This window comes from Amphiprion ocellaris, chromosome 21, assembly GCF_022539595.1.
Source record: "Amphiprion ocellaris isolate individual 3 ecotype Okinawa chromosome 21, ASM2253959v1, whole genome shotgun sequence".
In the NCBI taxonomy this organism is placed as follows: Eukaryota; Metazoa; Chordata; class Actinopteri; family Pomacentridae; genus Amphiprion; species Amphiprion ocellaris.
Genome location: NC_072786.1, coordinates 12274054 through 12300844, shown reverse-complemented (window position 1 = coordinate 12300844; position 26791 = coordinate 12274054). Strand labels below are relative to the sequence as shown.

The following is a 26791-nucleotide window of genomic DNA, read 5'->3' as shown; positions in this document are numbered from 1 at the left end:
CAGCTGCTTCCTCACCAGCTGCTGGCAGCCACTTGTAGGCAGTTAAAAATAAAAGGCAGAAGCTGACCTCAGGGACAAACTAATGACAGTTTAATGGCAGTTGGGTCATCTAGACATTTGACCTGAACTCTGTCTGCCAACCTCTGACCTCCTGCTGTCTACATGTTCTGGTTATATCTAACTAACGAACCCTAAGTGGACCCAGCGTGCTGAGAATGCATCTTAATTTGAGGTTTCTGGGTGTAATTCTTGGTTTTCCTCATTGAGTTTTTGTGTTTTTTGTACCTCCAGGAACTGAGCGTTGATCTTGAACTCGGGAACAGGCCTTCCCTGCTCGGTGGCCGTCTGTCGGCGCTCCTCGATGCCTCTGAACAGGTGGTTGACGGCTCGAGGAATGATGCCCAGCTCGTCCTCTCCGATGTTGACGTCGAAGCCGGTTCCCATCGTGTAGGTTTTCCCCGAACCCGTCTAGAAGACAGAGGAGTTTTAGTGTTTGTATGTTGTTTTTACAAGTTTTTATATGTGAAGTCTTCTGATCAACCATCTCTGATATGCTTGAATTTTTTTTTTGATCATGAACTATGAATATTTAAAATGGTATCTATGAAATTTTAGATGAAGACATCAAGTATTTTTCAGGATATGTGGATCCACTTTCAGCACGTTTTTGCACATTGAAATTTGAGACTGTTTGAACAACAATGTCCCAGGAACTACTAAAAATAAAAGACTGACATTTTTACAGCTGTTTCTCATCGTGTCATTGATTAAGAATCTGCAATATTGCACAAATATATCAAATAGTATTTAATTACAGGTGATTTAAATATGAAAAAAAACGATGAGCACACAAAAATTGATAATGCAGAAGACAATGATGTTTTCTGAACATTATGCAGCTGCATGTCACAATAATGCAGAATAATACATTTAGAATATTTTATATAAGAAATACTTGATCAGAAAATGGGGGAAAATGTTATCTTTGTTGTAACTTTAACAACTGATTGAGCAAATATGACCAGTAGTACTACAAAAATATGATTTTGATTATGAATATATTTCATGATGAGAAATAAGAGTGAAATAATATTTAATAATTCCTGAGATACTGTTGCTCAAACAGCCTCAAATTTCAAAAGAAAGTTGTGGTCAAAGTGGGTCAATGGGCAATTTCTTCAAAAAATGTGATATATCAAGGTAAAATTTAACAAATATCTTTGTTTATATCCTTATTTTATGCTAGAAAAAATTAGGACAATCGGAGACGTCTGAGCAGAAGTTTTTTTTGCAATAGTCTGAACAAAATGAGCCACATTTTATGTTGTTTTTCTGAACCCAGATTGATATCAAATGTCACCAAAATGGAAAGAAACTTTTCCAAAGACTTGAGCTGCTCAAGCTTCTGTGATTGAAGGGGCAAAAAGCTAGTGGGAGTGCCGTATTTTCGGGGGTTTCAGAGGGGATGGGATGGTCGTCATGGTGACAAAAAGAGGAATGCAACGTGGGGTTCAAATTCACCATCCACCGTCTCCTCCCGCCGAAACGCCTGAAAGAAACCCTGACAGAAGAGAGTGTGTGATAGATGAGGGAAGGTGTGTGTGTGTGTGTGTGTGTGTGTGTTGCTGGATGAGACCACACCTGTGCGACTGCTGCGTTTGTGTACTTGTTGCTTCTTTATGTGTGTTTGAGTGTGTGAGGCCTCCACTGTGAAAGACTCCTTGACACGAACACAAGAGCCACAGAACAATGTGAGGAGAGAATAATGGACAGAAAGGCGAGGAGCGATGGGGGAAGATTAAGAAGAGGGAAGCGTAACGGCAGTAGTTCAGCTGGAAAGTGGCTCAGACTGCACATTTGCATTGAACTACATTATTCTATGCACAATTACTGATTCATTTTGATCTTTCACACAAAAAAAAAAACCTTGCAGGCACCTCAAGTAAAGCTCGTAACCCTCTATATTCCAACAACACCAGCAGCTTTCAAAGTCATGTTGTTTTTTGTTTTGTTTTTTTTAAATCACAAAAATTAAGCAATTTATCAGAGCCAGAAACCATAAAAAACAGAAATAATTGTCAGATTTTTAACTTCCAGACAGGTTTTGAATAACTCACACGCATTGGGTCATAAAATGTCTCCAAATCTAAGCTTAAAATCATGATATTTCTTGAAATTTACTTTATTTTACGTGTCATTTAAGAAAATAAAACTTTGCATTAGCCTACATTACTTTTATGCACATTTTCTGTTTTAATTTGAATCTGCACAGAAAAAAACATACTGGCATACTTCAACCCGCTAAACCTTTGAACTAAAATGCATGTTATTGTTTAATAAAGATCACCAAAATTGCACAATTTATCAAAGCGAGAAATGGTCAAAATAAAAAGAATCATGAGGTTTTTAACTTTCCATTAGTTCTTGAATAACCCACATAAGTTGCATTCGAAAACTCCAAATCTCCAAAACCTCCGATATTTCAGCAAAAATTACTTTATTCTTCTTGTCTCATTTAAAAATTTGTCAAAAATAATCTGTTGGTTTCAGCCTGATTCTGTGAAAAATAAAAAATTCTGCACTTTTTTGCACAATCAGCAAACCCTAAGTGACTTACCTGTGACCAACAGTCACGTGACTAAAATTGAGGGACTTTTCAGCTAAAACGAACTGAACTGCAGGCTGTGTTTACACAAAGTAGATCGGAAACAAATATGAAAACAAATTAAAAACTTAAATAGTGGAGTAATTATTCTTTTGGTAAGGATTGGTAACACCTGTGGAACTTGGAAAAATGTTGTACATGTTGATTCTAGGAATTTTAAAAAATTTCATAAAACAAATAATCATTCAAATTTGATTTTTGCCTTGTTTTTATATGACTTAGGGTATTATAATGTTGTCATACTGCAGAGAAGATATTTCTGAGTTCTATTTCTAGTCATGGTTGTGCAGCTTCCATAGAGGTGCAGGACTTTATATTGTTGTGAAAAAAGAGCCCATCGGGGGTAAAAACATGACGAGAGTTTGGGGTTTAGAGGGTTAACAACGATTGCTTACAACAAGGAAACCACTAGCCTGACTTTGTCCAAAAGTGGCAAAATCTGCCCAAAAGCACATCTGAAACTGTTGAAAATAACAACTTACATGTCTGGGTTTGAATCTATACAAAACTAAACTAAAGGTTACATTTGTTTGTGTAATAGGGGGTCATGTTTAAGACTATTTCTTGCACTAAACAGTTTGCAATACCTTCATATTCATTTCACTGGCATGAGAATGGTATCAATGAACAAATACAGGTATTTCCTAAAATGTCAAACCGGGCGAAGATTTGTGTACAACATCTTTGAGGTCTCTCAAATATGTTCTGATTTCAGGTTTACTTTCCTGCTCTGGTATGAGGTGAAGCATTCTGTTTTCACTTGGCCTCCGTTGGGTAATAAACTCCCTTTTTCTATCCCTCCCAGTCAGGCTAATCTATCAGAAGTAATATAAAGCTGCGGTGCTGAGAACAGGTTGAAACACGTCAGCTGCACTGATCCTCTGAGGCCTGTTCCCTCCCTCATTACATGCCTAATGATATGAAATGAAATCAGCTCCGTGTCACATGCTGCCATAAATCTGAGGATTCGAGAAAGAGCCCAGTTCCCCTTGAGCGATGCAAACTTGAATGTGAGTATTCATGCTATATCACCGAACTGCTCTGATCCAGTATTGTGAAAATGAGGGGGTAAAGTGGAAATGCATGCCATTCTGCATTTATAAAACTGTGCACAGACGCGCTGAACCTGCAAAGGCCTGCTGACCAACCTGTCCGTATGCGAAGATGGTGGCGTTGTAGCCCTCGAAGCAGCCCTCGATGAGTCTCTCGGTGCAGTGAGTGTAGATGGCATCCTGCTGGGTGTCCATATCGAACACATAATCGTAGGTGAAGGCTTTGTCTTTACCCAGAACCACCTGTGGCTCTCCAGGCATCACGTATGTACAGATGTGGCAGCCTTCGATCTTCTCTTTGGCCAGCTGAGGACGAATCCTGGTAGACAAAAACAGAAAATTAGTAACTGTAAGGATAGATTTCTCCTAGAATTAAAGCTGCTCAAACTGAAAAGAATCCTCCACTATTTATTATTTCTGGCAGGAGTCACCATTACCCATAAATTCCAGAGCTGACTGGTGCTTAAAAATGAGACAGTGGCATTAAACGGCATGATTCAGTGCTGCGTAAGAAAAAAAAACACCTGACACCCTTCATTTCTAAACCACCAATTTACCTTGCAACACATGTTTTCTAAGCATGCTATGTGTTCATTCAGAATCACAAATCTGAGAAAGACAACACCAGTTGACTGATATTATCGGTCGATATTGGCCTATCAAGGGATATGTCAGTATCTGCATATAAGTTGTTGGATTCGCACTGATTGAAAATTTTCTTTTATACAACATAATACAGAAAAAGTTTGCATTAGTTTCAGCTCTGTCTGCAGCACATGTAGCAGAGTATGGTGCGGAGTCCAGCTTTAGTGACTGTTTAGAGAAACACATTGCTGGAAAATGACCACATGATTTTATGTTTTTCAGTATAACTAACATATATAGAAACAATATTGCCCTATACACTGATATCAGACTTTCTAGCTACCTAAAATCTGTATCTGAACAAAAAAAATCCACTATTGGTTGGGCTCTAGAGCCTATAGCCATGGTCACAGCCTGAGCCTTCAATCTAGAAACTCATTGGTCAGTGTCTGTGTTGTAACCAGCAGATATCTAGCTATCAGATAACGGATATCCGGGTAATGACTGCATCACACATCTGTCATTGTTTACCCAATCTAGGAACCTACTAACTACTATATAATGAGTAACCGCTAATCCCTATCAACAGTTATCTGCTTGTAAAAAACTAAACTGTCATCAGACAATAGTTGATGCTTTTGCGCCTCTTAAACTCTCCACATGAGTGCTTACCTGTGATTTGTTAATACTATTTGGCCTACAAACACACTACAGACATAAACCAAAGAGTGAATATTGTACATTGACTATACAGACATTACTGAACCTTAAGCATAGCTGTGCTTTGAGCTAAATGCTAATATTTGCACACTATCATGATCATAATGACAAGTCTAACATGTCTTTGCATAATGTATTCAAAGGTAACAAATTCCGTTGACCTGCTGACATAATGACAGTCCAGGTTCATGGCAGTGACATTTAGTCTGCAGGTCATGGCAAACGGTTTGCACTTTCATGTGCTTTTGTACTTAAAGTGAAACTGCTTTACAATGTGTTTCTCATTCACAAACACTCACACCAATGATAGCAGAGCTGCCAGGAACTGAAGCACCAACCATTTCTGTTTCAATCAACCTGATCTGTTATTATGATTTATGCTGAGGAAAACATGGGTCTATGCACCAAATTTCACCCATATAGCCAAGACTTAAATCGAGCCAAGTCAAGAATCTGCTCGTGATCGGTTTCAAAAACCACTGATTAAGCCTCAAAAACACTTTGAGGCCTTTTTAGTTTGCATGTAAGAAAAAGGCAGGATGTAGCTTTCTGATCTGCAGCCTGATCAACAGTTGGTCTGCCACTAGAAGACTATGACGGATTAGTACAACTTCGATGGTGAAAGTTCAGCTAAGCAAAAGATGGTAACACATTTCACTGAGGTGAAGAGATGAGAGCTGCTTCTGTGCTCTGTGAGTGTTTCTGTATGTGGAAGCCTGTGTGAGTGTTTCTGTATGTGGAAGCCTGCAGTGCCAGCATTCAGCCTGAACACAGCACAGAGCCCTCAGTGTTCGGCAGCGAGGCAGAGCAGCAGAGCTCTGGGTAAACAGTCCCGCCCTGGATTTCATTAAGGAATCACTCTGTTTGCTTTCGTTCAAATAAACACGCTTCGCTTTGACAACATTTCCTCATGCAGTTTTCATCACTACACCTACAGTCCACCTGAAGAGGAAGTGGACATATTGGAGGAGATATTTGGACATATGGTAAACTTTAACCATCCAAACCTCAAAATCCACTGGCTGGTTTGAAAGGCATCTTATCTTTAAAAAAAACAAATCACCAAAATGACATTTAACAGAGCCAGAAAGTGTAAAAATAAAAAGAAGTGTTAGATTTATAACTTTCTGAAGGTCCTTGAACTAAGAATCTGCACCGTTCCATTGGAAAACTTAACCAAATCTAAGCTTAAAATTGTGATATTTCAACGAAATAATTTCTCATTTAAAATATTAGCCAAAAATAAAGTGTTTCCAATAACCAGATTTTGTAAAGAACAAAAAAAAATCTGTGCTCTTTTATACAACCATGAAGCCAAGAGTGACTCAGTTGTAATCAAGAGTCACATAACAAAAATTAAGAGACTTTTTGGCTGAATTGGGCTGAACTGCAGCTTGTGTAACACAGAGCAGATGGGAGAAACAAGTGGAGAAAATAAAAAATGGAAACAGCAAATTATCTATAGTGTGTAAAGACATTTTTTTGTCCAGTACTAATAACACTTGGGGATACAAATGTTGTACATGTAGTTTTCAGTTGTGTTGTTTTAAAATAAATAATCAAAGACATTCAACTTTTTCTTTTTTTTATGATCTCAGGCATTATAGTGGTGTCATACTGTATAGAGGACATTTCTGAGTTCCCTCTAATTCTAGTTACAGTTGTGCTGCATATATACAGGGTGGGCCATAAGTTTCCATTCATAGGAAAATGTATAATGTGTATATTTTTTTAATGTTTCAGATATCCTAGAAGATGCATTTGACGCTATCTTTGGGGGCACTTGAAGGCCATGGTATATCAGATGAAGATACGATCCATAAATCATCTCAAGGAATGTATCACCAAAGCCATTACAAGCATAACTTTAACTGTGCTAATGCAAGTTCATCAACAGTGGAAAACGCGTATTAATATGTGTTTTCGAAACAATGGTAATCAAATAGAGCATAGAGAATAAGAACAGTTGTCCAACATAAAATGTTTATTTTTCCTTTGTATGGAAACTACGGCCCACCCTTGTACTGTGTATTGCAGTGAAAAATGAGCCTACAGTGTGTAAAAATGTGGCAGGACCAACAAAAAAAAAATCCAAAATATTTGTCTTATTAATATAAATCAGCAATAATATTGGACTTGCAGTAGAAAGAAACAAACACTTTTTGTTGGTAGTGAATTAATTCCGCCGTTAAACCCCAGATAACTGAAAAGTGCACTGAAAAGTGAGTCGGACACCTGAGACTCTCAGCACTATACTGTTATAAATGGCTGCCATTGTTGCTCTCCACTGGCAGGCTTCAACTGTGAGTGTGTGTGTGAGGATGTGACACTTTGCATTAAGTTTGTATTCTGTGTGCAGTACTTGTGTGCGCCTACGTAAAAAAAAAAGACTCCTATTCATCACAACAACAGTCTATAGAAGAAGTGAAATGCCTGAAAGGACAGTTAGTGTGTGTGTGTGAGAGAAGAAAATAGAAGAAGAAAAGACGACCTAAAGAATGGGGGAAAAAAAGAAAGTAGAAGCAAATGAAGCTACAGTAGCGAAGATGCACAGAGGTGTCATTGTGTGTGTGAGACATTAGATCCCAGTTATTTAGCAGCGTCTCTCTGGGAATACAACAGGACAGAGCTGACGGATGCAGTAACCGTACACCTGTAGACATTAGAACTGTCAGCTTTGTGTTGAGAGCTGCAAAATTGCCCAATTTATCACAGAAACTACAGCTTATACAAATAAAGATTTATTATGTCTGCAGTATCTTTCACTATTAGCTAAAGCAGGTGAAACTAGTCAAACAGGTGATCATTACTCATGTAGGACGACTATATAAACTACTATCTATTATCATTAGAATATTATGAATACACTGAAGAAATGTAGACTGCAATAACTTACAAAATATCCTTACTTGGCATCTCTTCATGAGAAAATGACAACAGAAAAAAAAACCTAGAGCCACAATTTTTGGGGCCAATTTAAGTGCTGATTATTAGGTTGTAAAAAGTTCTGATACAAACATATCCTCTGATATTCTTTACATATACAGTATATACAGCATGTTAGAGTTATGTTTAAAGAAGGAAAAATGATGGAGTCATTGTTTATCAACTTTCCAGCCATGTACTACAAGTTAAATAGCAGCTTAGCATGAAAACTCCACATGACTCCGCACCACCATGAGCTCCGCTACATGTGCTGCAGACAGAGCTGAGAGCATCATAACCAATGGAGCCACTGTGGGACAAACTCAGTCAAGTTCTAATAAATAAAGCAAAAGCAGTTCTGTTTAATGCCATGTACCGTTCCAGCATTTTGAAGTGGCATATAAACTACATTGCAAAGATTTAATAAACCAACGATGCGAAAATTTTTTTTTGAATTTTACTCTGTAACAATAGTTTTTCACACTCGAATATAGACTTTGTCCATTCTGGAAGGAATTTCTGATTTACTGGTTAGCGATCTTACTAACGCAGTCTGAGAAAAATTAAGAATCATTATATTATGGCAACTTTTGAGAAAACAGAAGAACTAAATCAGAGTTTTTTCAGATACTACCTGTATGAAAGACGCTACCTGTATAAAATTTGAAAATTAAAACAACGCTATCAGGCAAATTCTGATTCAATTGTGGTTATTTTCTCTTTCAGAGCCAAAGAATTACACCCAAAATACAAGTAAAGGCAGGTGGAGAGATTCTGTAACCATAACCATACCGTTTGTTGTTTCTATGATGGAGTGTCAACCAGATAGTTACTGTGGCTGCATTATTTATTATACTGGATAATATCAGTATTTCCCTTTTTAATTTTCGATTCCGGCTCACGACCCTTTGCTGTATGTCCTTCTCTGACTCCTCTCCCCATGTTTCCTGTCTCTCTCTCCACTGTCTACTAATAATAAAGGCTAAAAAAGGCCAAAAAATCTCTTAAAAAATGATTGATGCAGCTTTAAGTTGTACATAAGCCCTAACTAAACCAGGTTGTTCCAGGTGAAGCTGACGTCACTGCTCTAGTCAGAGGCCTTAGGTCATCTGAGCAGACTGAGATTTAATGGAGGATAGCTCACAGGAGTGAATCTGCATTAATCCCTTTGGCCACCTTCCCAAAACTTGACAGCGAGCTGTAATCCAGAGTAACAATGGAGCCACTCACTGCTGTTTACAGTGAGGGCATTAAGTCACTGGGTTACTGTTCGCTTGGAGGGTTTCTGAGAACCATAATGAAATATGGGCTTAAGCGAGAGATTTACGTCAAATTCTGCATCATAAAATCAGTCCGTGGTTGAGAGAAGGAAGCTAAAGGAGCAACGCTGTTGAACTTTAGCTCTATTTGAAATAAAAGCCCAGTTTATCTGATTGTGTTGGAATCCACAAAGCAGTGATGCAATGTTTGTTTTCTTGAGTCCTCAGACATCCCTACAGTTCTCTATTTATACAAGAGGAAAAGAAAAGTCCAAGTAAATGTGAGAGGAAGATAAAGAAAAAGAAAGCAAAGGAAAAGAGAAAGAGACACAATGGTTACAGCTCAGACAAAACACTAATGACAGCCTCTAGTCCATCCAGTCACAGACGTATTATCTGTCTGCACATAAGACCATTATACTGAACTGATTCAGCCATTTTTTCTGTCTTGGAGCTACAAGTTGCTGAGATTTTCCTGGATACAACTGCACAACTAAGTATGAGACTGTTTTCATTGTTTCTATAATTGTTATGATAATTTTTAGACCACGTAACCCTAAGGTACATTGGCACAGTTTAGGCAAAATGTTAATGTAGTACTGCAATATGCATGCTCTTTAGCAGGTTCATTATCTCGTCTTAGTGTGTTAGCATGCTAATATCTGGTATTTAGCAGATTTTTTTTGATCCATGCAAGACGTGTCCATAATTCAGGGTTGCAAAGGTCAAACCGGTGTAAATTATGGAGAACTTTCTCTTTGTGTCCTAAGCTGTTCTTGCATCTTACATACTTGCACCTCGGGGTGTCATCTAGCAAACTTAACAATCAAAGTTGACAGGTGGAAAAGAGTGGAAAAGTGAGATGGTTTGTCAAATACTCGCGGAAATTGAGATGATTCAATACTTGCATTTAAGTTAGAGAAAAGTGTAATTGTTCCGCTTGCAGGGTCTGACATATTCTCAAAAATCCAACCAGCACTGGTGCACAATAAATCTTGGGATAGGTCAGGCAACAAAGGCTTCAATATGCTGGTGGATCCTTCACAGAGGATGGATTTCTGGGTTGCATTTGAAAGAGTGTCCAAGATGGAAAAGATTGTTTCAAATCTGTGATACATTCAGGCTTGAAACACAGCCTTCAGGTCAGTTCATGCTTTCTGCATGTTCACAATAATTTGTGCAACGTAATTTTTGTCATCCACCCAAGTTTGCAAAGGTAGGTCAGACTCCACTGCAGACGCTGGTATATTGCTCTAAAATATGTGACCGCACAGACTGTCCCAAAGGTGCCAGAAGAACAAATGGTGCTTCAAATAAATACTTGAGAAAGAATGACGAGATTCTCTGTGATCTACGCCTTTATAATTGATCATTTAAAGAGTTGCTGTAGGTGCTGTAATTTGTTCATGCCCAAACACATTTGGAAGTTCCAAATTGCCCAGAAATCTTTTGTTATGTCCGTTCATTGTGCTCGACACACCTCAGGAATAACCACATTGACACGCTGCAACAGTAAAATCTGTAGCTAGCTGCTTCATCCTGCAAAAAGGCCAAAATCACAGCCTGTCAGAAACATTTAGACTTATGCTTATCTATTGTAATATGAACAGATCTACGTGTACACATAGATGTGGGAAGCATGAATTATCCCTTAGAAGGATGCAAAATCTGAACTGACAGCAGCTGGAGACTTGTGGTTTCCATTCTTAATGCTAAGCCAGCACTAATTTTTAACAGGCTGATAATATTACCGTTTTCTCATCTTCCTTTTTACAAGAAACCAAATAAAAGCATTCCAGAAACAATGCTGAAACTTGGTTTAGGTCATCAAGTAAGTGGTCATGCAGACTGTATAACTATACCTGGACCTCGCTGCATAAAAGACAGGCAACTTTCAATTTTGCTCCTTCACAGCAGAACTGTCTTCTGAGCGTACTAAAATGAGCAAATAAATGCAAATGGCTGCCCTACAGACAGAAAGTAGTTTTTCAGACAAATAATATCCTTTGCAAAGTGGCAATTATGGAATTTCTATTGCATTGGTTGCAAAACTACAACTTCAAGACAATTGTTCATCCCACTTTAGCGTCATTAGATGGGAAAGTTTAAGTGTAGGTCAATGGTACACTCATGATGTGGACACTGGACCTGTATTTTCAGTGTTTATAGGGTGTGTATGTACTCACAACTAACACATTTGTGGCTGAGCATAAACAGGTGAGTTAGGTGTGAAGCTCGTCCTGCTGGTGTGTTATTAGTGTGACTGACTGACTTTAGCTGTGATTATCACATGGCAGGCTGCACTCTGTGGTTCAACCCAAAACACTCTTTTCTTCCGGCTGAATAAAGTCTTGCCCTTCAGCGCTGTGGCGACTTGCAGGACTAATCCACCTTCTAGAGTGACACATTCTGGCTGTTTCTGCAGGAAATTCAACTCCACTGGCCTGCTTAAGCTGCACTTTTACACACTTTCATAGTCTAGTGTGCACAATTTCTCGTGTCTTGTTTTTCATAGTGGGAGGAACTTCTATTACACAGGGGCCCCTAAAGCCAAGTCAGACCCTATAACTGCTCGACACACTAATCTACTGAGGCACTTTGAGCCTGTTGGAGGGAATACTAAGAACTAAAATACTAAGAAGTGGCTGCCTGGGCCTCTCATCACCCCACTGATGGAGGTTGCACCGGCGGTTGTCCTTAGAAGATGGGCTTCACAGTGGAAATACATGTCCAACCCGGTATTGCTGCTTTGAGGGCTAACCACTCCCAGACTTTGGGGTGTACAGATCCTGGGTCCCTGTTATTCAGTGACACCAGATCCAGTAACTTCACCCTGGTTGCTCTCTGTGCATGGTTATTTGGTTTCTTTATATAATGTCTTTCAATCAAGGTGAGATCATTCCTCTACCATATTTATTTTTACGTATGTGTGCAAACTTGTGTGTATTTTTTTTACTGTGCACCTTGATGAACAGGCTGGAGTGGCTAAATTCAAAGTAAGGCAGCCAAAATCAAATTGAACCTTTTTTCTTGTGGCCTTTGCTAAACATAGGTCATCACAAATAGGACTAAAATATAACATTAGATCTTGACAGACTCCTCAGTTATTTCACTTAGCAATAAGAAAAGTAAACACATTATTATACGCAATATTTCCAACTGCCAGCAGGAGGCGACTCCTCTAGTCACAAATAGAGGTCCAATGTATAGAAGAAATGGCCCTATTTCTTACTTAATCTGTGACCTCAAACACTTTCCAACAGAGTTTATGGTGTCAATCATTAGTGTTAAGACTCCTTTGGTACAGCATAATATTCATTTTGTAAATTAGGGTTCCATTTAGAGTATAATTCTGATTGAAAGGTCGCTAATGTATTAGCATTTAAAGAGTCGTCAAGTTCTCAGTCAAATCCAACCCAAGCTTGTGACATCTAATTTCTAAAAACCAAGATCACCAACTTTGAAACTCTTGAAAACACTAGTCCACACAATAATGGGCGACGTCACGGTTGCTACATCCATCTTTGATATAGAGTTCATGCAGCAAACACATGAGCCAAAGCAACAAGATGCTGACTGTAGTTCACTTAACAGCCACCAGTGTCAATAATAACAAAACTTTTCTGAATGTTACATCTGAAAGTGACTTTTTTTTTACTTGAGTTGGGTGCAAAAATGATTGCTAACTCATAGGAGTTCAGGACGTAGCATCCACTGGGAGTTCGGCATTCAAACCAGTGTGCAGTTCTAGTCCAACATGGCTACAGATACTGACAAAAACTGAACAGCTTTTGACCCACTGACTACCTAAATCCACTCATGAGTTTGAGAGGAATGTTGCCTTACTTTCAGAGTTGCCAAAAATACACCATTTATCAAAGCCACAAACTGTAGAAACTTTGTGACAGTCCTTGAACTACTCATCTAGGATGTGCCATTTACTTGGAAAACATTGCTAAATTAAGTTTAAAGTCAGAACATTTCATTAGAAATTCTTGATTCTACATCTGATTTAAAATATTGTGAAAAGTAAACCATTTGCTCCAAAAAAAATTCTGTAAAGAAAAAAAAAATAAAAAAAAATCAGCACCCATCGGCACAACTCTGAAGCCATTAGTGACCAAACTGTTACCAACAGTCATGTGACAAAAATTCTGGGACTTTTCAGCTTAACTATACTGAAAATTAACCAAATCTAAGCTTACATTTTTCATATTAATCTAAAACATTTCAACAGAATAACTTTATATTACATTTCATATTTACCAAAAATAAACCATTTGCACAAAGCAGATTTTGTAACAAACAAAATATTTTGTGTTATAAATGCCACAAAATAATGCAATTGTGAAACCATGACTGACTTATTTGTGTCCAACAGAAACATGATAAAAATTCTGTGATTTTTCAGCTGAACTGCAGGCTGTGTCCACATGGAAGCTGATAGAAGAATGGAAGCCAAATAAAAATGTCAGTAGTTCAGTATCTATAGTATGTAAAGCCACCATTTATTTCCAGTATCGGCAGCACATGAGGACACTTAGAAAATTGTCAACTTTTGTCAAATAACTTTATTAGTTGGTGTTTTTTTTGTGATTTCTAACATTACAATGCAGCACAAAAGACACTTTTTAGCTCTCTCTACTTCTAGCTATGATTCTATAAGGTGCAGGAATAAATATTACAGTAAAGAAAAAGCCACACAGTGAGTAAAAAATGTGACAGGAGCAGAAAACTCCCAGAAACTTGCTTGGAGTTCAGAGGGTTAATCTCAGTTCAATAGGAGAAGCCCATGGCTGGCAGTGACTGATGAGAGGAGTTTAGAGTAATGAGATGGAGTTTACTGAAGCCTTAAAGGGATGAAAGGCAGACACACACATACAGTAGAGTCCACACACACATATACCTCTTCAAACACACACATTAACTTACAGACAGACACACAGCTTCTTTGTCAGCTTCCCATGTGACAAGTCCTGTTAAAGTCCTGCTCTCAGGCTCATTACTGCGATTACAGCGACAGTCTGAGAAGGAAACTCACACATCAAACACTTTCAACTTGATTTTACAGATTTAGAGGGAAATTTGATGAAAGAGGATCAAAGCCCTGCCACAAATTATTTAATTGAAGCCTCTTATTGCTTCGGAGCTCATTTAAAACAGAGTAAAATGATTTCTGTCGGCATTAAACTGCTTATTGATGAAGCCGCTGAGAGGAAACCGGAAATGATGAGACCCTGATAAAAAAGCAGACGAGTCAGCTGCTGATCTCATCCTTCCTGAAACGCAGCCAATCGAATCACACGCTGACATCACCGCTCCTGACAATCAGGAAATCGATTCGCTCCCCCGAGAGATGCAGCCGACTCTCCTGCATCATCAACATTAATAACCAATCCCAGAGTCTGATTCCTGCTTCATCTGACTGTTATTTTTATTCAGCTGGATGTGACTCAGCAGAGGCAGAAAGGTACATCTGAGCCCAAAAGGCAGCAGATACAACGAGGCTCTTTACTCCAACCAGCAGACTCACCATCACATCATCAGCTGACATCATCATGCACCGTCTGACACATTTAGATCTTGAATATAGTTTGAGGCAAAGCAGCAGGAAATAAACAGAAGGTGTCTGATGATCGGGAAATAAGTGCAGAACTCCTTCTCTGCTCTCCTGTTTTACACATGTAGTTTACTCACCCTGTCTAAATGTGATATTAGTCAGTTGCAAGACATCCTAAAACCTGCTACAACCTGAAAGAGTGGCAGAAATGAAAAAGTCAGAATAAAAAAACCTAAATGATCTTAACTAGAAATCTCGATCACATCTGCCTTCATTCTGACCTCAGCTACACATCTGTCACCTCATTTCATGATTGTATTTTGCACAGTTGTGATGCCACTGTGTCAATAAAAGAAACATTTTTAAACAGAAAAAAAGCATTAATTTACATGTTTACCAACAATAGAAAACAGACCAAAATTGTAAATAATGTCGATATCAAAAATCTATATTTCGACAAATAGTAATTCATTCTTTTACAACATTTGACTGCAAAATTCGAAACATTTTTGCTGTATTTAAAGTCAACAAAATACCCTTATTTTACAGGTGCTTGTTATTTGAAAAAAGAAATGATAAATGATATAAATTGAGGACTGAAAAATAGCAAAATCTTTTTTTTTTCAACTATTGTACAGTTTTGGTAAATTACAGAGGATATGTAGTAAAATCACAGCAAAAGTATTCATTTACATGTTGACTGAGATTTTGTTTGGGTGACTGCAGCCCCTTTTAATATGCTCATAACAGGAAGTTACAAAGTAATACTAATCTGTTCTTCTACAATGTTTGACCATAAAAATAGACATTTTTTATTGTATTTAAATCAGCCAAAAATGTCACTACTACACAGATGTTTGAGGTGTTTGAAAGAAAAAATATTTTAAATACCACAATATCCTAAATATTTTGAAGAATTTAAAAATCCTAATTTTGTACAGCTATTTTACAGACTTTTACAGCTAAATTACAGACAATATCTAGAAAAACTGAAGACTTAAATATTAATTTACACATAGATTGTAAATGAAAGCAAACAGGCCAAAACTGTACATAACTTTCCTCTTTAAAAATCAGCATTTTTATAGATGGCATTTTGTTATTTTGTAGTGTGTGACCATAAAATTACGGTTTTACTGCATTGAAAGCCACTAAAATGTTATTATTTTACACATACTTAGATACAGGTTCACATTTTTGAACTTTACAGTACACCATAATTTTTGGGGCATTTTTTGTGGCACCCTTGCTACAAGATTTTCGGTATTTTTAGGGGGATTTATTTTATTTTGTTGTATTTTATTTCATTTTATTGTTTTTTTTAAAACAGTGCTGGACCAATGATAAAAGCCTCAATGACATTTGAGTGTCGGTAGCTGAAGAGGAGGAAGATGTGATGAGACTGTAACCTCTGAGGAGCCTCAGCTGTGGACTGAAGATGGAGAATCCATCTAACAGAACCTAATGAGGAACCAAACACACAAATCCCACTGGCAGGTGTTCACAAACTCACACAGGAGCCACTGGGCCTCTGCCGATTATGTAACCAAGACAAGAGAACTGCAAACATCTATTACACCACCGATCTGTCTTGTAGTCAAAGGCTTCGTTTGAGGGTAAATACTGAGAAGCTTCTGTCTATTCTTTCGGTTCCTATACAGGAAGCAGCTGCACTAATGCTTTTAAAGGCTTCTAGAACAGCTTCAGGTGCAGCGGCAGGGTTTACTTATATAACACTACGCATACAAATACACAAATCCATCTTGTAGCAGCAGGTGCACTTATACATGTGTGTTTTGTGGGTATTGTGTGCTACATTTCTGCAGCCTAATGGTCGCCCAGAGCAGGAGGAGGAAAGAGGAGAAACCAAAATGACAAAAGGATGTGAATAAAAAGAGGTAAAGCACAGGGAGAGTCGTCCAGCCACAAAGAGCAGCTACAGTTCAAACTCACCGCAACACAACAGGACTGTGGTTTCACAAACAGAAGCTATTGTCCTGCAGCTGCTCTTGACATCAAGAGTCAGTTCATCAGATCACCACTCTGCTCACTTCTAGGAGGGTCAGAAGGCAAAAAACAGCACGGAAATTCATCTGAGCAGGAACAAATCTGCATTTTAAACAGTTCTGGCATCACTTTAAAGACTTAAACTGTTGATTTGGTCACTTAAGATCACAAACAAATTACAAACTCATTGCTACGAGGCACAAAAAGCTACAAAAGAGGTCTTTAGAGGCATATTTTGTGATCCTGTTGCCAAACGGGTATTTGACGAATCTGAGATTTTATCAAAACGGCTATTGTTTAATGGTCATGTAAAGAAAAGTGACTGAAAGTAGTGATTTAATAGTGAATAAATCAACTGGTAAAGTAAAGTAAATATGTTTGGGATTCAGACTGCTGGTTGGGCAAACACAGACATCTCAATATCTGTAAAGATGTATAAAAAATTGTGGCCAATATGCAAATTAAAACGTTTTTCTTTGGCTGATTGCAGCTGTAATTATCATGCACATCATACTGGATGAGACACATTTGTTCTTTTACAAGGCTTGACTGTAAAATTACACTAATTTTACTATATTTAAATCAGCCAAAATGTACATATTTTAGAGATATATCTATATTAAGAGTTTGAAATTATTTCTTTAAATTTTATTTTACAGGGTTTTCCAGTCCTGTAAAATTTCAGATATTTAATTTTTTTAAAAATGATTATTTACATGTGACTGCAGCTTTTATCATCATGTTCATAATAGTAAGCTGAGGTTGAAGTTTGTATTTTAATTGGTCAGAAATAATATTTTATAGATATGTGTGGTATATCAAAGAAAGATTATGTATATTAAGTAGATTTAAGAATTTAAAAATACAGCTATTTAACAGATTATCCCTAAATTACAGATATCTATAAAAATCACAGAAAAAAAATAAAGCAAAAGGTATTAATTTACAATGTTTAACCATAAAATTCTACAAAATTTAAATTGATAAAATTTATTTTTAGATTTTACAGATATTTGCTATTATTTGAAAGAAAAATTAGAAATATCAGGTGATGAAAAATGTTTTTGTTTTTTTTTTTTTACAGCTAATATCCACTAAAATCACAGAAGAAAAGTATTAATTTACAATGCTGACAGATTTTCTTTGGCTGACTGCAGCTCCCATTGTCATTTTTGCAATAGCAAGTTATTTCATTTATTATTTATTAAGTCAACAATAACAAAAAGAGATGCATATTTACACTGTGGGAAAGTTTATGTGCTCTATGTTTAAACTGTCACTTCCATGATTTTGTGAGTTTTCCCCTGAATTTCCAATCGCTCTCTGTGAAGGATACAGTTGGAGAGAAAACGTCGGACTTTTCTGCAGGAGCTGACAAATAAATACTTCACCACAACAACCCTGAAAGTGTCCTTTCTGTGAGTCCGGTGGAAACAGGAATCTCAGGGGGCTTCTGGGAATGACGCAGGACAATAGAGAGGAGGGGGGCGGCAGAGTCGGAGCGGGAAACCGAATAAAATAAAGAGTCGTCTGCTGACTCAGCTTTTCAGTTGGCCCCGCCGTCCATTCACAGGACCCCCAGTCGCCATGGTGACAGCTAAACCGGGGTCCAAACAGGCCGCCGAGGGGGGGGGAAATCTGTGATTGGATCAAAGCTCTGACGGCCTCCTGGGTCGAAGGTCGGCGGGCGGGAAGGAGGACGAGGTGGCCGAGGATGGAGGCCGTCACCGTTAAATGGCATGTGAGGACAAAACACAACACAAACACACACACAGACACACAACCGGCCTCCAGCACTGATACCAGCCTCATGGAAACATTCCTGTTTGACAAGGACAGTCTGCTCCAGTCATCACACACACGGGAATCCCATGGAAATTCACGGCGAAAACAAGCAGAAATCATGCTTATTTTCTGCTGAATAAATCTCACGTTGCTCACAGTAATCCATACTGGATGTGCGCTGGGTACTAGACACAACTTATTGAATATCCGGCTGTATCACATGGCAGCAGCTGGCCTGCAGCTCTGCTTTGTGACTCCGTTCACTCGACTGGATTCATGAATATTTATGACGAATATTCGCCTGGATGGACTCGGCTTCACGCATGTGCACACACAAACATATGAGCTTTTGTGTCGTAGCAGCAGGCGAACAGGCCTCTGCCCTCAAACGTAATCCACAGAGGTCAAAGGGGCGGGGCTTGTGTCAGACGGACAGCCTGAGGAGCCAATAGGAGTCAGACAATCTGCATATTAGAAGAAAGTGAATGGAGGATTTAATTTTGAAATTATTTGGTATTTAGCAATCATTTTAAACGCGTTTAAACTTCATGTAGATATGAAGACGTTGAATGATTTGAGTTAGAGCTTGCTCCACTTGACTACCAGGTGGAAAAAATACAATGAGTCATGATAAATTGGTCAATTTTCAGACCTTTTGCAGCAACAACTGACAAAGTATTCATGTGGCTATTTAATTTAATCTGCTCATGAAATACAGCCTAACAATAATAACAATTAATTGAATTTGCCATGACATATGTTTGTATGTTGCCTTTGGAGAATCACGATCTGCTCAGAAGCTAGGAAATGAACTGCTGTCAGTGTAAGCAGCAAAACGTATTTCAGAAATCTTAAGGAAAGACCTACCTAAAAAAAAATCTATCAGTTTAAGAGCATTCTGCCATTAGATGTCCTGTTCTGATGGGGAACTGAAGCAGTATAGTTAGTCTCTTCACAGCCACCACATCCCATTGATAAAAATGGTATATTTAACTTGCAGAACACAAGAGTTGTTGTTCTCTTATTGCGTGAACTGACAGTTTTAATGCTTAGTTCATAAGACAATAGCACAAACTGACTCAAGGAAATGAAATTAATATTTATTTGATAGTTTGTGATGGCAGTTTTTTAAACAATTTACAGGTATATTAAAGATTTTATAATTTGTTATATTTCAGATACTAATAAAATCACAGAAAAAAATACTGATTTAAATGTTAACCCTAAACAAACAGGCTAAAACTGTGCATAATAAGTACATTTTAAAAAATAATGTTTTTTTATGAATGGTAATTTTCTCCTTTTTTTCCCCCAATGTTTGACCATAAAACTACTAAATTTTTAAGTTACATAAATCCTCCAAAAATATAATTTTATCAGTATTTGCTGATGTTTTTTGTATATTAAACATGTGAAATCATAAATAATGTTTGACCATAGAATTACACAATTTTTTATTTGAATCAGCCAAACACATTATTTTACGGACATTTACTGTTATTTGATGTATATTAAGGATTTTAAAATGGTTTTAAAAACTTACAGCTACTTTACAGATTTTCTCTGTTTTATTGAGTTACAGATAATATCAAGTAAGATTACAGAATTTTTTTTGTCATCGAAGTCACTGTTTTTAAACTTTAATTTTTAAAAATGATTTACTGTTATATTACAAATTTTTCCTCTTGTTAAATTACTGATAAAATCTGATAAACTCACAGAAAAATGCCATGAATTTACATGTCAACCCTAAAAAAAGCAAAAATTGTACTTTTACAAATTGAAATTTGTTCTTTTACAACATTTGACTGTAAAATTAAGCCATTGTCTGTATTTAAATCAGCCAAAGATATCCTTATTGTACAAATATTTGCCATTATTTGAAAGAAAGATTATGTATATTAAGGAATGTATTTTTGTACAGAAAAATATTATCTGTAATTTACCAAAATGGGGAATTATTTGTAAATTAGCATGATAAATTTGTAAATTTACATGCTGTCCCTTCAAAAACAGGCCAAAGCTGTACATAATATAACCCATAGGCAATAAACCATCCCTTTAAATTAGATTTTTGTTTGCTTAAATGTATTTTACAGGACGGTACACTTGAAAAATAAAATGCAGAATGGTGACACTGTTTCAAAGCAAATAATTGCTGTTTCTGCTGATGTAATTGAGATATATGCAGATTTTATTCACCTGCTACAGCCTATCTATACAACATACTACTTCTTTAGCCATTAAAATAATTAAAAAATGCATTTTTAAAAGCACTCACTGTAAACCATCTAATTAAAGAGGAAACCTGATTCTTTGCTGCTGCTAATTCTGGCTGCAGGTTCTGAATTATTAAAGCTGCACTTCAAGGATTTTGAAGAACTAATACTTCACTTGACCGACTCCTTCGGGCAAAGTCCATAACGTGATTCGGATAAATCTTTAACTTTCTGCCCTGCTTTTTCATGGAATATGTGTCAGGAGAAGCACATGCATGGCTGTGCATGACGTTACGTAAGAACACAGATCTGGAACACAGTCGCTCGAGGGAAAACCCAGTCAACACGGAATATTTGTCGAAACATCCAACAACTGAAGTGCCCCATCTGTCAGGTGTGGAAAAAAAGTAAAAGAAAAAAAAAATCTTCAAAACCACAGATAACAGCACAGCAAACACATCTAAGATCCGTCAACAAGCAATTTCTCTTTCTGAAAAAGCAAATAGATGTTCAGGTTACATCATCCTTCCAGTAGTAAATCAAGAAGAGACAAAAACTCCTCTGTAATTCTGTGTCTCTGTTCAGGCTCCAGAGCTCCGACTTTTCTTGTTCTGACTGTTATCACAAGAAAAAAAAAAAGAGAAAAGATGTAGATGATAAAGGAGCATTTCATCACTGTTGTGATGAGGATTAGCAGGCCGCTAACAGACAGCATTAGCCTCGCAGGCTGAGGCAGGTACAGGTTGACAACCTGCTACCTGATCACTGAAAACACACACACAGCTAGCCTAAACTATTACAGAGGTGGAGTGAAAAAGCTGACAGTCGAAATCTTAAAAAGCTACAAAGCGCCTAAATAATTAGGATGTTGCCACGGCGATTAATCGAGCTGAAAACAGGAACAAGAAGCTGCGGTTTGATGTTTGATGTCGGTGATTTAGTGGCCGATGAAAAGGTGCCACTTCTAGTGATTATTAGTAAAAATAAATGGTGCTTCCAGTGAAAGGTGGATTCCAGCTTCATCAGCAACAATTGTTTTGTAAGAAAAATACGTTGAGTTTATAATAGAGTTTGCATTTCTTTCAAATTTGCTCTCATGGTGAATCGAAAAGTTGTTTAATGAGGCATTACGGGTTATTTTGTCTCATCTTCGTGTTGTTTTTACAGTTAGAAATGAGACATACACCACCATTCAAAAGTTTGGGGTCACTTTGAAATGCCTTTATTTTTGAAAGAAATGTAGTTTTTTGAATGAAGATAACATGAAATTAATCATAAATCCAGTCTGGACACTTAATGTGGTAAATGACTATTCTACTTGGAAACAGCTGATTTATAATGGAGTATCTCCATAGAGGTACAGAGGAACATTTCTAGCAACCATCACTCCTGTGTTCTAATGCTACATTGTGTTAGCTAATGGTGTTGAAAGGCTACTTGATGATTAGAAAACCCTTGTGCAATTATGTTAGCACATGAATAAAAGTGTGAGTTTTCATGGAAAACATGAAATTGTCTTTATGACCCCAAATTTTTGAACGGTAGTGCACATGTGAGAAAACCTTAACATAACAAAAACATAAAACTGAGGAAATTAATAGAGCTGGTGGGACATATTATTGCGGTCAGGTCTTAATTTTGCGTTTTCCCAAGTGAAAATAGTGAAAACACACAAATCTGCAGATTACAGCCTCAGCCATCATCAGCTCGGTGCAGTTTGTGTGTGGACATACATAATTATAGCACAACTACATATAGGCCTGCCAAAATCATAACAAAATAATCATTAGAAACATTTACATTCAAGTGTATAAAAGAGTTGAAGGAAAGTAGCATAAACATCATATTTCAGTCACTATTTCCACCTTGCTTCCACCTTTTTTGCTCCCTTCATTTGGTGTTTTAATAGCAACAGCTGTACATACCGAGCCGCTTTAATTTTAATATTCAACATTTCTAAAGATATTAACGTCACTGATTTAGGTACAAAATCGCAGCAAGTCAAATCAAAAGGTAGAGTCTGAGCTTTGTAGCAAAAAGGTGGCAGTCAGCAAGGTTGTTGTTCTGGAATGCAGTGCTTTCATTTCTCCAAACATAATGCTTCTCATTTAAAGCAAAAGGGTTTATTTTGGTGTCATCTGTTCTAGTAGTGGCTATTCTCCTTCCACACCAGTGTTGTTCAGCTATTTTCTAATGTACTCATTAACATGAACCAACCTGATAGAGGCATTTAGCTGCTTGGGCCGCAACTGTGACATGATGGAATGTTCTTTGTTGACTGCCATTGGGGAGGTTAGCAATGATCTTGTTTTGCATCCATTTGTACAAAATCAGTCTAACTGTGGATTGGTAGAATCCAAACTCATTCCAAGTGGTTTTGTAACCTTCTCCAGCCCGATGAACACCTTTTTTTGTTCCATGATGCACTTCCATCATGTTTTGAGTATCAGACTTGGATACATCCCAGTTCGTTACATAAAACAGAGTGCACAGTCATTGATAGAAATTAATTCTGCACTAACTTTAACTATAATCCCAGAGCTTCACATACTTTTGTCACTCAAAAATATGACATATTGGATAATTTTCCTCAATGAATCAGCTATCAAGTGTAATACTATTGTCTCATTTGTTTAACAGAGTCGTCTTTATCTACTTTTGAGACTTGTATGAAAATGAGATGATGTTTTCAGTTATTTTTATGCATTTATGCAGAAATATATTCAAATAAAGCACATTGAAAGTGATATTTGAGACAAAGGAAAGTGCCTGGTGTGGTACAGTCATATCCATGCACTTTGTGAGCCTGTAGGTCAGAGTGACAGCGCAGAAGAAAGAGGGATTAGTGATAAAGCATTTTAAGGTGACCTCAGCAGAGACTCTGAACTTGTGATTTGTAATTAAATGCAGATCCACGGCGCCAGATTCACAATTGGCTGTGAATCATTCTAGTTTAGTTGACGTAATGCTTCCGATTTGACCTTCAGTTCCCTCAGTTCAAGTAATTATCACACAAAGAAAGAGATAAAATCTTTACATTGTGCAACTACACCATGTCTCCTCAGACTAGGATGAGTGAGATGCAACATTTACTTGATTAGATGTCAGCTATTAAATGAATGGCTTCCTATTATGATAATTGGTTTGAGTAATATTTTATGGAAAATAAGTCAAGATTTTCCTCAAGTTTCTCAAATTTGAATATTTTCTGGATTCTTCACTCCTCTGGGACACTAAACTGAGTAACTTCGGGTTGCAGACAAAACAAAACATCGATCATTTTGGGCTTTAGGAAACAATAATCAACATTTTCCATCATTTTATAGACCAAACATCTAATCAAAAGTCACAGCCGAAGTGCAAAACAGCTGATGATACAGTATACGAAGGAAAGAATGAATGAATGAAAGAATAAACCAACTGGAAACCCAACTGGCAAACAAAACCACACAGCTCCTCAAATAATTCATGAACCTGAGCTTTCTAAAAAAAAAAAAAAACACACAGACACACAATAGCAGGTGAGAGATTATTTCCCATATGGAAAGCAGCTAAACTAATTCACTCAAGCAAGCCGGACAAATGTAATCTTATGAATGTGACACATGCAAACCAAAGAACCTGACAGATTGTTTGTTATCTGTGCAGGAGAGGCTTGTAAACTGAGTTGGCTCAGTAAACAGAGTTCTGGGTCAAAGTCTGAATGCACAACAACAAGCAAAGCAGTGAAGAGAAACATGAGAGGGACGGCCTTTTGTCCTCTCTCTCTCTTTTCCACTACTCAGTTCACATGACATTTCAGGTTTCATGCATGCATTTACAGCCGGAGCAGCTTCATCATGCCGCCCTATCATGACTCCCTATTGATGCTCTCATTGATTTGTTGTGTGTTACAGTGTCGGGGCCTTTGTTTGACTCTGTTCCACTGAAAACTACCCATCAGATGGTGGTTATATCGGTTTGTCTGCTGCCTCGGGGACAAAGGTCAGATCTGCGTGATAAAGCAAACTGAAACAAATCTGAAGCTCAACACATAAACTAAAGAAATGAGGCGGATCTCTGTATGTGGCTACTAAAGGTGTAAGAATATGTGTTGTTCTGACTACAAGAGGATTTACTTTCTCCTGATCCCTCTGCAGCTTCATCTCCATTCATAAATCCTCTGTAAAGCATGTGCAGGTAGAAGAGGCTCATGTAACAGGAGCTGTTTAAAATCATGCAATGTGCGTAAAATGCGCATGGATGAAGAAAAAAACCCATCAAAATAAAAGCATATGTGAGGGGAAATGTTTGCAGTTTTGGGTGCTAAAGCAGGGATAACAGAAAATGCATGTTCCAGTAAGCAGGTGGAACACAGGAGCATCTTTGGAGAGGAGGGTCAGCGGCTGCATCCTTACCTCAGGGCGACGCGCACCGAGCTCTCATCCGGCGCTCCGCTCATGGTGTCACCGGCGGCTGCGCGTAAAAATAGCTTGATTCCCCTTTTTTCTTTATCCTCTTAGAAGACAAGACAGCGCAGCGGGCCCCCTCCCTCCCTCCTGACACCTCTCACTAATAAAGCCGTCTATCTTGAGCTTCCTCCACGGCCGCTTTCACCTCCGAGCCGCCCGCTTGGATACAGGACGCATGATTTTTACGCAGCTGTCGGCGAGGGTGGATTTATTTGTTTTCCATGTTTGGTTCGGTGCGTTTCAGGCTCCGGCCGGTGGGAAATGCTCTTCCAGCGGGCATCGTCGCAGCCTCCAGGCCGGGTGGAGTGCGCTGTTCGTGGGATCCGCTCAGCGTGTGATTCTCCAAGACGTAATCAGACTCCTCCTCCTGAGCTGAACCAAGCGGACAGACGGGGGAGAAGCTCGGTTACAGCAGGACAGGCTCGGAGCTGAGATAATGATAACGTCCTGCACACTTTACAATGGAAAATTAAAGCAGACAAAAAAGAGATACACGAGAAATAATCAATAATTTGTCTCCCAGGAAGACTCAGTGACTCCTTCTAATAGAAATCAGACTGTATGGGCGGAAAAAGACCCTGAAATACGTTGTAAAAGTATTATGTTAAAACAAAATAAAACCAAATAGATAGTGGAATATTGCAATGTTCAAAAACAGTTTAAAAATATAGCAAATATCTTTTTTGAAAAAATAAAATATAATATATACACACATTTTTACTTAATTTAACCATAGTAAAGTAGTATAATTTTACAGCATCACACTGTAAAAGAATGAACTATTATTTTTTAAATGCTGATTTTCGATGTTATTTCTAATTCTGGCATTTTTTCACAATCTACATTGAAACTAACATTTTTCTGTCCCAGATTATGAATAATTTACCATTTTTCAACTTTTAAATAATTGCCGATATAAAATAAGGTTGTTTTTGTTGTTTTTTATTACAGATTTTTAAGTGTAATTCTGAGGTCAAATGTCGAAAAAGATTCAATTACCCTTTACAAAAACACAGATTTTAGATGAAGACATTTTTGCTGTTTTGTTTGTTTGTTTTATTTTCATTTTATTTATTTTTTTACGGTTAACATGTAGGGTAACACTTTTTTCAGTGATTTTACTTGATATTACCTAACAAAACAGATTCAAATATATGTTAAAAAAACAAATAAACAAAAAGAAGAAGAAGAAAATTAACTTGGATTATAAACATTTGTCTACTAACCATGGCTTCACATTTTGGATTTGCAATTCATTAATTGATTTTACAAATAAAATAAAATTTATTTTCTGGCAAAAGAAGGAAATTTTATTTACATTTTATTCACAGTTACACATTTTTAATATGATTTGACAATCGACAGATAAATTGACACTTTTTAAAATTTTATTCATATTTTCATTTATTTCAAATTATGGAAAAAATTGTTAAAATAAAAAAGAAAACTACATTTTTTTCTGTGTAGCTGAAAGTACACTTAGCATACACAGCAAAGTACACGAATAAAAAATAAACCATAACTAAGTGGGTTGTTTTTTGTTTTGTTTATTTATTTTTTTAA

General features: G+C 37.3%; 1 protein-coding gene across 3 annotated transcripts in view; it reads right to left on the bottom strand.

The window, feature by feature from the left end:
* LOC111570176 (kinesin-like protein KIF21A) overlaps window positions 1-25569 on the bottom strand; it is a 55149-nt gene extending 29580 nt beyond the window's left edge. For all 3 annotated transcript variants that reach the window (XM_035949331.2, XM_035949332.2, XM_023272788.3), the window contains exons 1-3: window positions 25175-25569; window positions 3814-4036; window positions 286-468 (exon numbers count right to left, since the gene is read on the bottom strand). In XM_035949331.2, coding sequence (XP_035805224.2) covers window positions 286-468; window positions 3814-4036; window positions 25175-25218 — 450 coding nt within the window. In that variant the 5' untranslated portion in view covers window positions 25219-25569. The remainder of the gene's footprint in view (window positions 1-285; window positions 469-3813; window positions 4037-25174) is intronic.
* Window positions 25570-26791: the final 1222 nt, after the last annotated feature.